General features: G+C 36.3%; 1 protein-coding gene across 1 annotated transcript in view; it reads right to left on the bottom strand.

Annotated features, from left to right (window-relative positions):
* Positions 1–332: 332 nt before the first annotated feature.
* Positions 333–12739, bottom strand: part of Ube4B (Ubiquitination factor E4B) — a 54086-nt gene continuing 41679 nt past the window's right edge. Inside the window, exons 16-21 of the mRNA XM_083132609.1 lie at positions 12544–12656; positions 11195–11340; positions 10449–10576; positions 6925–7099; positions 5733–5879; positions 333–1249 (exon numbers count right to left, since the gene is read on the bottom strand). Coding sequence (XP_082988735.1) covers positions 1188–1249; positions 5733–5879; positions 6925–7099; positions 10449–10576; positions 11195–11340; positions 12544–12656 — 771 coding nt within the window. The 3' untranslated portion in view covers positions 333–1187. The remainder of the gene's footprint in view (positions 1250–5732; positions 5880–6924; positions 7100–10448; positions 10577–11194; positions 11341–12543; positions 12657–12739) is intronic.

Here is a 12739-nt window from a genome sequence, read left to right as displayed (position 1 = left end):
ATAAATACAGTGAAACCTCAATTTTACGTTTTTCAGGTCTATGTTATGACCATCCCAAATGAATGTATAATGCGGGAAAATGTAAAATCTGGGAACGTAAAATCGAGGTTCCACTGTATGTGCCTCTACCAATACATCATCACTGGTATTGGCTCAGCTCCAGAAGACAGTTTTTCACTACTTTTCTCACCATCACTAAAACTTTCACTTACCATATTCTGCAACCAGTGGCTCAGCTGCTAGATAGGGAACTAGAAGATGGAGGTCTCTTGATATTCATATTAGAGGAACTGACCTACATGCAAGCTTCACAGTAGAAATGACACTACAAGTACTTTGTAAAATCTAGAATAAATTTATTCAGTACACTTTTAAACTGCATATGAATATCTCTTTACAAAATTCTTGCAAAGGTAAAGAAACCAAGTGTAATCGGTATTTTTTAAAGATGTTAAGTGTATGCTCAATTAGGCAACACTAAAAAACAACCTAGCGTAATCCAATGATCTGTACAACTGCTTTCTTTCATAAACAAATCACCGCTCTGGTATTTTGAATCCCCGAGCAGATAACTTTATACTCAAAATAAAATTCATACTCTCGTCTCCCTAGAAACTATGTAAACAGATGTGTTTGTAGAAACAAACGTGATGGCTATCTCATTTGTGACTTCGTGTATGATTACCCAATTTACATTATTTTCAACATCTCAATACAAATATCATATACCTAAAAAAAAACTATGAGCACAAAGAAACCATAATGAAAATATAACAAAACCGAACTTCGTCTTTAACGAAAAGTGCCATGATTCTGTACATGTAAATATAAACATTTTAGAATTATTATTATTCCATTCAATTAAAAAAAAAAAGAACAAGAACAAGGGAGGAAAACAACACATTATGCTATTTGTACAAATTAAGAACTGTTGTTTACGAAATCATTGAATATTTTTAAATCCTCTTGAGGAATGCAATTTCATGTTGCACCGAAAAAAAATTACCACTCCGAAGCAATCCACGATCGTTTATCTGTGTGTAAAAGTTAAGATCTTTCAAACCTAATTATTGTAATCTTATAAAGTCTTTGGCAGTAACAGAAATACATCATACCCAATTTAGCGCTGCAACAAATCATTCACCATAGCACAGATCTCTTCTTCGTTTGTAACAATTCTGGGATCACTACACCGACGCTTCCTTCTTCTGACGTTTCCAAGCTAGGATGCGCGCTCGAAGTTCAGTAGCTGGAAACAAACATAAAAAAAGTGTTTTGTGTAAAACTTGCTCTAAGAATATGCAAGTCGAGAAAATGTAGTGGGAAATATAAACCTCTTACTGAAAAATACTAGATAAGGCATAACTTACACCACAGGCCATCATTTCACTAAGTAATGAAGTGCATACCGTTTTCCTTCTAGCTTTCACCACAACATGTGGCTTCATCAGGAGATAACACAAGAATAGTCAAAGTTTAAAACATGGGGAAGTAAGTTAGGTTAAAAAAGGCTGGCAGAGATGGATTAGGAAGGAGTGACAGGGTATTCCATTATCTTTTACCATTTTAATCTTTTTTAACCCAACTTTCCTCCCCCTGTTTTATGAATATCAATAAAGGAGGAGGCAAAGAAAAACAGGGGAACTGAAATTCCATGAATCTGACGCCCTGGTTTATTTTAAAGGTACCAGCACACTAGTGCCTACCCCTGTATGTAAGCAGGTGGAGGTTGGGCATATTGAGGAGTTCATAATTATAAGAATTACATGTATCTACAAGGTGAGACAAAAGTCAAGTTACATTGGCCACCATGGTTGCCAGACCTAACACTCCTGAATTTTTACTTGTGGGGACAGCTGAGGTGAAATCTGTTTATCAAAACATAAAGACCTCCAGGTGCACTAAGTAAATAAAGAGCCTGGACCAACTTAAATAAAGGATTACAAGTGCCATCTCCAAAACCAACCCCACCATGCTAGCATATGGAACCATCATCAAACTGAAACATGCATTCAAGCAGATGATGCACATATTGAACATGTACTGTAACTGTACAAATTACATATAACGCATATAACACATATAGTGAAGGTGCTGGAAACCATTTGGAATAACGGTTACAGTATAATGGGAGATAAAATAATGTTAATGAGTGAAGGACTAAATATAGGTTCTAGCCTAAGCCCAGCATTGGCTGAATTGGTTATGAATGAATGGGAAAAGTAAGTGATAGAAAAAGGATGTGACAAAATAATTCTGTTTTGCAGATATGTGGACGATTGTTTTGGCATATGGAAGGGAACGAAGAGGCAAAGAAATACAAGATGAAGAAAGAGGGATATTATTAGAACTTGAAATAGAAGAAGACAAATTAAGCTACCTAGATATATTGATGAAAAGGAAGAGAGGACAAGAAATTGAAACCGCTTGGCATCAGAAGAAGTGTGCAGCAGGAGTTTTCTGCCACAAAAGAAGTGATGTAAGTGAGGTGAAAAAAAAAATTATAAAGAATATGGAGGACAGAATCAAGAAAATATGCATGAAAGAATGTGAAAAAGAAGGCAAAATAAATAGCCTATGGAAACAGCTGGAAAAGAATGGCTATGAGAAGCAGGGTAGACTGGACATAAACAGAAGAAGTAAGAAAATGGGCAGGGGAGAATTGGAAGAGAAAGAAAAAGAGGAGAGAAGGTTTGGAATAAGGAGTATGGGGAAGACCACAGAAAAGATATGCAAAGTGCTTAGGAAAGCGGGAATTAAAACTTACAGGAAGGGAGGGAGAAGCATCTTAGGAATAGCGAAGAATGCAAGCAAGAAAAAGGAGAACAGAGAAGAGGAAGGGATTATCTACGAAGTGAAATGTAAAGAATGTCAGAGTGTGTACATAGGAGAAACGAAAAAAAGGCTGAAAGACAGGTTGAAACAACATAGGGATGATGTATGCCTTAAGAGAGAGAGAAATGCAATATTTAAACACACGAGAGAAACAGGACATGACATAGAGTGGGATGAGGCTAAGCAGATAGGAAGGGAGAAGAGAATGCTAGTGAGAAAATGGAAGGAAGCCAAGGAAATAGAGAAGAAAGGTGAAGAAGACATAATGAACTGGAATGGGGGGCTGAAGTTAAACAAAAAATGGAAGAAGGTGTTAGAAAGAGTGGAAAGGGCAAGAGAGAAAGAGGAGAGGAGAAGGGAGAAAAATGAAGGAAAAAGAGCGTGAGATAAAAAGTCCAACCACATTCTATATGAAAGTAATTATGTTTAGCCTTTTAGGTGAAAGTACAGTTGGCAAGTGAAAGCCACCTGCTAGAAAGTTCCTAACAACCTTCTAATAGTCTGGAGGGAGTAATGTTTGTGTTTATATAATGCCCTTTTTGTGTATCTTGTTACTTTGTACTTGATACAGAGTCTGATGAAGACCTTGCTAGAAGGTTGAAACGTTACGTTTAGTTTATGTTTTTAATAAAATAAATTACTGCCTTGGTCAGCATACTTAGTTTTTCATAAATCATGTATATGTTTGTATGCATGCATTTATTTTCCCAGGTAACCTGACTTCTGCTTCACCCTATATGTCCAACACTTACAACAAAGTGAGAACACTTAACCACACTTTTTGCCAGCATTAGAGGTAACCCCCTTTTTTTTAACGTACAGATTCAAATGAAATTCAATGGTTGTAGCACGATTGCTAACCACTCTGCCACGGGGGTCGGCTGCAAGCAATATAAAAACTACAATCAATCTTCAATTTTATGACATAAATATGGAACTATTCCCTAGTTGGCTTCACTGAATGTTCATATTCAGGTATATTAGTAATTTCCCATTCTACAACAAGGTTAGCCTGTTTTCTAGAACAACAATTTAAATTAAACACATGTGTCAAATGGATTTTTACAAACTTCAAAAAAATATTCCATCAATTCAGTCTACTTTGTAAGAATTTATGCAAGACTAACAAAACTAGAGGCCTTACAATGCATATTCAATAAATATTGCAACGTAAAGTTCCTCACTCCATGAAGGAATGTAATAGGGGGAAGTAGAAGTCGAGCCCCTACATATCGATCAGTTTTTGGAGGTGATGAGATCAGCACCATGCTCCAGCCACCTTTACCCCCAGGCACACATGTATTTGAGGCTGGGTGAACCCCACAGCTGCTTCATGTGGGGGAAAAGGCAGGAAATATTCCAACCAGCCCGAGGATGGAACCCAGGTCAATCTCATCATTTGAAGATGAGAGTGACATTAGCTCGCCGGGTCGATAGTATGAGAGAGTCTTTTTATCATTCGTCGCCAGGAAAGCTTCAACACTTACTTCAGCCTTGAGATTATTCACCTGATAGGTGATTCTCTGTAAAGTGTGGAAGGATCAGTTGGGGATGCAGTGAAGAAAAAGATATTCTTTCATTTTGGTGAAAAATTTAGGGTACTAGTTTACTATGGGGGTGACACCTATAAATCACTTATTTCGCACTTTTTTCCATTGCTAACGTACTATTTTGGAATGTGGAACATTTCCTAAGGTGAAATAATGCATTTCTAACTAAGATAATGTCTATTTCTTACATTTACGAGTACTTACTGTTACTTGTGATTTCCATTCTGTAACACACATTATGGCGATAGTGTACTGGTTCATCGCACGTTGTGCGAGTGTTTTGTCGATTTATGCAGTGTTGCAACCTTGTTCACTGGAAAATACCTACTTTCGTGCCTGGATTTGAAATTATGCTAATACCTCGCAAACCATTGATGTTAGCCTCACAAACCATTGACGTTAGCCCCACAAACCATTTTCCTTAAGGTTAGGTTAGGCAAGCATAGTTAAAAAAAAAATTAAAAATACTCGACACGTCATGTTCTAGTGAAAACACGGCGAGTTTGAAACACTGACTACGGGGTTTACTTCATCTAACACACGGAACATTGTGCTCTCGTGCAGAAAGCAAATGGCAGCAGCAGAAACAGCGTGTCGGACAGAGATTTTCGCAGAAAACAACATGTATTCACATTACAATGGATCAAAACTACATTCATGAACTTCCACAATGCTACAGAAAATGGATTTCCATAAGTACTTTCTCCTGTAAATTTGAAGAGATCCGTCACCCCCATAGTAAACTGTTACCAAATTTAGGGCACAATACAAACTTCTCCTACAAATTGAATACGTAAGAGAAGATTTTTGCAAATTTAAATATGCATCAATTACTTCGAGCAAAGTGGAAATATCGTTTAGTGTGAACAAAGCCATTTTCACATTTGAAAATTTGAAATATATTCATTTTCCTTACTGAAACAAGAGGAATGAGTAAAATATTACATTAAATACTGTATTTGTGATATGCTTCTGTTGATCTGTCTGATTTGAGCAATTTGTTTCAAGAAAATTGGTCAAAAATGCTGTCAATATAATGTATTTGATGTTACATTACTTTTTGAATGGCTTCAGTATATATTTTTGGATTTTTAATACACATAGATGTACATATTATACTGTTTTATTAGTACATAATTATCCAGGCCCTAATAATCCCAATTTAATGCACATAAAATACACAGGTACTGCCTGATGAAGCCAGCACACAGGTGGCGAATTTCGATCAAAAACAAAAACTACATGCAAAAATGAAACATGAACTTATTAGAGTTCACGTAACCACCAAACAGACATCTTTAGATACAATGCAGATAAAATATGTAAAAAATATCATCTCATTCTTACCTGCCTGAAGCATATCTTCAGATAAAGGTTGTCTGCTAAAAGGATCCGTCGGGGAATTGAGCAGATGACGCATGATCACAGAACGATCCATTATTTTACCACTTGGCAAGATCACAGGGTCCTCCATCACAGTGTCCATCAATGGATCTGGAGTATAATAATATCAATTAACAACTTACTCACAATGAGTCATCAACAACACTTTTATATAAAATGTATTACTACAGTACATTACAAGTTGCAGGTTCGGCCATTCCTACCCAACTGTGGGTGGTATAGCGATACATGCAGGTTTTTTAGTTTTTTTTAACATTTTTAACAAGAGAATAGTTTTATTGTGCAAGTTTTTTTAGTGAACGACGAGCTTTTTATATACCTCTAGGGCGAGGATATAATATTTTAAATGTATCCACACCAACCCTTGTCCACAATCCTTATATTACATTTCGACGTGGTACAATGCTAAGTACCTAGTTTTTTCATACAAACCTGAAGAAGGGGATAGTTAATCTCCGAAACGTCGTTCTACAGTAAGAAATATTGGAACAACATACTCGCATACGTAAGTACAGTTTTTAACGTCCTTTTTTAATATTCTGGAATTGTGAGTAATACGCACCAAACCTACAAAATGCTACAGTTCATGATATAAGGATACAATTATCACACACATGCATTTTTCCAACAGCAAACTGTAAGGCCAAGTTTCTAACAATAAGTTTCCTTATTTCACAGACATTAATGATTTTCTTTTTCATTTAAAATTAATGTTAAATATTGCTCGATAATAAATATTTTATCCCTTATTGCAAAATGTGTTACCTACGATTTCCTTGAACTGCTCATTTTACACATTGACAATCTAAATGGTCCAGCACTGGTTACTTGACCATTTTTTACAAAAATAATTTTTGTAGTTGTTGTAATCCTTATGCAAGGGTAATTCAAAATAGACAGGCATTACAGTGGAACCTCGATTTTACATTTTCCCACATTATGCATTCAATCTTGATGGTCCCAATATAGCAAAATGTTATAAAAATTATAGAAAGCTGGCATAAAAAAAATGTTTTCAGTACATTTGAAACTTCATTTTATGTCCCATACTCTTTTTTTATCATCTCCAAGGCCAAAACTGGTATTCATTTTTGAACAAAAGAAGAAGCACTCATAACTTATAGATGTAATTTACCTTTGAATTCCTCTGGTGCATCACTATAGTCAACTTCCTTTTTAATATTCTGGATGGCAATAGCATTGGCTTTGTCAGCAAGCTTTCTGAAACGTTCAAGTTCTGAAGCAGTCTTTATCAGAGCTCTTTCCATCCTGGTAGCAGCATCCTCGAACAACGCCCTCTTGAATGAACGCTGAAAAAAATGGAATATTAAAAGATGGCAAAGCACAAGAGTTTACATCATGGCTGAGCGGATAGCGATGTTGATGTATTTGATATCTGTATTGAAAAGTAACAGTTGATATTTACCGATACTCTTCCAGCATTTTTGTCTTTTAGGCATCCACAAAAATGCCTCACAATGCTTTCATGGATTGAATTAATTGAATTATGGTTTTCTAAGTCCACTTTATGCACAGAAAGGCTAATCGGGACTGGACCTACACTTTAAAGTGGGATCCGAACCACTGTGTCGTGTGCCTCCACTGGGTATTGAACCCGGTACCCCTTGATCACAAGGAGAATGCTTTCATGGAGTGTAATTATCCCGGTTGTTAAAAGTCCATTTTATGCACAGAAAGGCTAACTGGGACTTGAGCTACACAGGGTTCCTACACAAAATCATGCATTTTTTTCCAGGACATTTCCAGGACTTTTCAAGGATTTTCTACAATTGCTCCAGGACAAGAGTAGAAAGTAAGCATGGCAAAATATAAATCATTACATATTTTCTTTTATTAAAATAAAAAAAAAGTTCTAATTTTTTTTTAATGCAGGCTCCCAACTCCCCTACACCTGCTCCTTTCCACACCTTTAATTTCTTAGTATAATGAAGGTTATTTAATTTTTACAATAATACAGAAAAAAACAAAGGTAGAAAAAATAAACACAAGTTTATAAAAAAATACCATCTTGTATTACAAATAAACAAGAATAATATCTTTAGAAAACTTGGAATATTTAGGATAGCAAACCCTTTTTTTTTAACCATTATTATTATCATCATATTTTCTACCTCTGAGCGATACAAAATAATACAAAAATTCAGGGCATTATACTTCAATCACAAAAATAAAACTTATCACAAAACTATGACTACAGTACACAGCAACGCGACATAAGTAAATAAATCACTGTCATGACACTGGCCTGTTTTAAATGAAAACTTATTGTAATTCATACAAATAAAACGGGGCAAAGGAATTTCCAGGATGTTCTCCAAAATTCCAGGTACAGCTTTGAAAAATAAGAAATTTCATAACATTTCCATGCCTGGAAGGAATATTTTAAAATTCCATGTTTTCCAGGATGCGTAGGAACCCTGCTTCAGTTTAAAATGGGATCCGGAACCACTATATGTGCCTCCACCAGGTATTGAACCCAGGACCTCCTGATTAGAAAGTGACGAGAGAGAGAGAGGGAGGGAGGGAGGGAGGGAGGGAGGGGGAGAGAGGGAGAGATAGATAGATAGAGAGAGAGAGAGAGAGAGAGAGAGAGAGAGAGAGAAAGCTATAAAAGAGGGAAATAGAAAACCTGCCCCCGCCCCCTTCCCCCAAAAGAGAGAAAGTGTAAGGCAGAAAAGGTGATCCCTAGAGGCACATATTTTTGGTAAATATAAAAGCAAAATTTCGGTACAAAAAAAACTAACTAACTCTCTAGCCTTCTTAAACCCGAAGGTTCATGGCTGCAGCAACACAGGCCTTCCATCTTTCCCTATCTTGAGCAAGTTCTATATACTCTTTTCCATCCCTACCGATTTCCCTTAGGTCCATCTCAACGTTGTCCCTCGATCTTCGTCTTAGCCTTCCTACAGGTTTCGGTACAAAAACTGAGTCAATTTCAGGTTCAAAAGCGGTAAATAATATAAAATATCGGTGTTATAGCGGTGAAAAAATGGATGAAAAGCGGTATATAAAAATACATATTGGTTTTAAAATTGTGAATATAATCCTAAATTTGATTTGATTTGATTTGAATTTAAAATTTTGGGAGCGTCAGCACTTAGGCTATTTTGCTCCCGTCACATTATACGGGGGCCAGCCCCTTATCATTACAAATAACAACTCTAGCGTTGCACAACTAAAAATGTTAAAATGTTCTGACTTCTGTTAAAAGCTGAGGCCGTAAACGGGCACTCAGCACACACAAGGACAACAAACAGGACAACACACACAAAATTATACTGGCCATAGTGCCAGTCGCCAGAGCCTCGTTAGTCTTTAGTCCAGGGTGCACTACGTGGAAGTGAGGTTGACTTTTGGGCGCCTACGTGGAAGGTCACCCCTTACACCCCTCCTAAATTTGATTTAAAAACTACATTTATTCCACAGAATTAACATTTCACTTCTAATAGCACATTTATGTAGTTATCAGAGTATTAAGTTTATTTCTATGTAAAGGAATCCATTTTTGCTTCTCCAATATTAACAGCAGAATTAATCAATTTTCCAGGAATTGCATAACTCTCAGGATAATTCAGACCTCAGAAGGTGTCACGTCGGTGAATAAACCCTCAATTTCGTGTTTAAGAGTTAATTTCACTTTTTGCAGTTCATTTAGCATTATTTCGTGACAAAATATGGTCACAAAATGCATCTCACACCTTTCAAAAACATAAAAAATTAACACTACAATGTGTTTTTTCAAATTTCGTTTTTTCGTCAAAAACGAAATATGCATGCCCCTAGCGATCCCTTCCTCTCCCTCTTCTCTAACCCCTGACCATGTAGGGCGCTGTGCTAACTGTAGTCCATTTCACTCCGAACTCTTCTCTCCTCTTTTGCGAATTCTTAGGGGGATAATGGGGGATGGAGGGGAAGGGGTGTAACTCACTCCCCGATGTGAATCTTCACCATAAGATGACTGAAAACTGATACAAAGACGGACAATCTTGCTCATATGTGGCCCACAGTCTCAGCTCATTGCCCCAGGCTACCTATTTGTTCTACGTCAGTCGGGTCACCAACGGAGACATATCAAATATTTGTAAGGTGGGTTAAAAACTTGGATATTTACTGTCTTCACTAACATGCTCTCATCCCCATGGGTGAGTTGGACTCTAAGCAACAGACTTCCAAAATCAACAAGGGAATTATGAAACACCCTGTACCAGTGGTGGCAATGAGGGGGTGCAATTGCCCCCCAAATTTTCGCCACTTGCTAAACCTTACATACAAAGGGAAATATACTTCTTTGCCCCCCCCCCCCCCAGGTTTTGGAACCCAATCGCCACCACTGTCCTGTACATTTTTTTGTTTACCCTACATGTAAAGCATGGGATTTCATAGCAATTAACATGGAGGGTTTTCTATTATGATTATGAAACATGAAGACTGAGTTATGAGTACAGCTTTAAAAGCTCATTTTTTAGGTTGACTGAATCTAAAAATTCTAAAATTTTATGCACAGCGACGGACACTTCTGTGTTGTAAAGATACTATTAGCTTTCAATGGGATTGTTACAACCTACATGTGTCTGACTGTACATACATGCATGAAAATCCATTTACGAAGTTGAAATAACTGAAAATAAATAAACTTACTTCATCCCTAGCAAGAGCAGCTGCAAAGTTATCACAGTCTAAGTGTAGGTAAATATCCACCAACTGCTCGAGCAACCATCTTGGTTCCCAACCATATTTCTCTGGATTTTTCACCTTTAAGTTTTTGCCTGAAACAATTAATCACATTTAATTAAATGTATCCACAAAATGGTTTAATTGGAAGTTCACTATTGCTTTAAAGCACCTCCTGCACAAAGGAAAGAAAACCAAACAATAATAATAAGAGACTAAATTCAGTGGCACACAGTTTACAGCAAATTTGAAGTTTCTTAATTATTTTTATTTTTGAAGTAATTCTTTTTATGCTACAAAAGGAAATAAGACTTGAGAATTTTTTGACATTTGCCTCCATGTGTAAATAATAGTTGTTTTTTTTATTACAAGATGAAGTTTAAGCATTTCTTATAAGAAAATTAAGTACAATGTAGTGATCATTGATTTACAAAAATTGCAAAATCTTAAAAATTCAAAAAACAGCAAGCATGTCAAACTCATGGCCAAAAGTGTTACATCATCATCAGGCCTTCATCACCTCCTCAAATAAATTCAGCAGTTTCAGTAAATCAGAATTAGACTGAACAGATTCTCAGGGAGGATCTGTTTATACTTTGCTTCAGCCCTTACCACTCAATATTATTGAGTTTGACATTACATTATCCCACAATAACAAACAAAACAACAGTCTTACTGCCCTTTACCAAATGAACCATATTTATATTACTCACATTTTGGCCCACATAATTGTTGTAGATTGAAATTCAGCATGGCTGCTAAACGATCTACCAGTTCTGGTCTTAGAAATGGTTCCTTGATATCAACTGTCAGGTAATGGAACATATCAACAGTCTCCTTTGCCAAAGTTAAATAAGATCTGAAAGGAAAAAAGCCGTGGAACTTTAAGTAATTTAAAAGAATGGATGCTAAAATAAATTAAACCTTAGAGCATCTGTTGACAAAATTTTGACCTGCTAGTGTTTCCAGCTATGGAGATATGTCCCAAAAAATGGCACTTTTTCACCCAACCCATAAAATGACCAGTCATAAATCCATCAAATGCTGCACATGGTCAATATTGGTCGCAAATGACAGATTGGCATGGCATCAGTCATCAGAAGTCTAATTACGGCTCTTTGATAATTTCTTATATCTCTTTCTCATTCAAAAGTGCATTTCTGGAAAAAAAAATTGATGCTGCCTTCCGCCAGTTATTAATATATCAGATTTTCTGTATGGAGTAAAGTGATAATGTTATGCATGGAAAAATATCTTAATGGATGAGGCTTTATAATGCAGAAAACCCGGTGTAAATATCTCTTATGATTTTAATGATATAAATTTTCAAAGTTTGGGTTGCGTGACTTTTGAAACACACTGTATAAATAAGTTGATACCTTTGTAAATTTGAGCTGTATGCAGTCTGCAGTATAATTCCTTTCAGACTTAATTGCTTCAAAGGCAACATATTCCGTTGCAGAATAACTGGAAGAGACAATTCATCAACAAGTAACACAGGGAAGTGAGAAATAAGACAAAACCAGGGCTGGCTCCAAAGTTCAGTTGGTAGAGGAAACCCAGAAATCTGGGTTAAATATCTGGTCAAGCTTAAATTTCTACATATCAACGATGGTTTAAAGGTCTGCACATGCAAAAGCCATGCACTACATGCCTTGATGGAAATATAGACTCCCCCCCCACCATCCAAATCACATTTGATAAAAAGTAAGATATTAGCTTTGAACTACGGATACACAGTAAATGCATACGAGTAAATATGTTTAAAGAGACTGAGTAGGCATTTAATTCAAAAATACACCACTTGATATTATGAATTAGCCCTCAAGTCAATCATTAAACAATGGCCTAGTGGGTGCAAGTAGCCAACAGGCATGCTTTAAACAGGAGTGCAAGAATTAAAATGTGCAAACTTTATTAAATTAATAATAAAGGTGAATTACACATTACATTCTTATTTGGTAACTGTCAATTTCATTTTCAGCTTAATCAAGTGCACAGCCTGGGAATTCAGTGAAACTGACATACATGAAATCTCTTAGAAATCAGATAAATGTTTTACCTGCACTGTCTCTCATCAGCACCTAACTGTCGTTGTCTTGTTTGTTGTTGCTCTAGAGACTGTTGGTTCCATGTTTCTACATTGGCCATTGCCTCTTGGACCTCATGGATTCTCTGGGAGAAAAAAAAAAGGTGAAAAGAAAAGAAGAAATTATGGATGATTGGTGTATCGATAAAATTACCGATAATTTTACAGA

This window comes from Lepisma saccharinum, chromosome 12, assembly GCF_977018435.1.
Source record: "Lepisma saccharinum chromosome 12, izLepSacc3.1, whole genome shotgun sequence".
Taxonomy (NCBI): domain Eukaryota; kingdom Metazoa; phylum Arthropoda; class Insecta; order Zygentoma; family Lepismatidae; genus Lepisma; species Lepisma saccharinum.
This window is presented reverse-complemented; position numbering and strand designations above follow the sequence as displayed.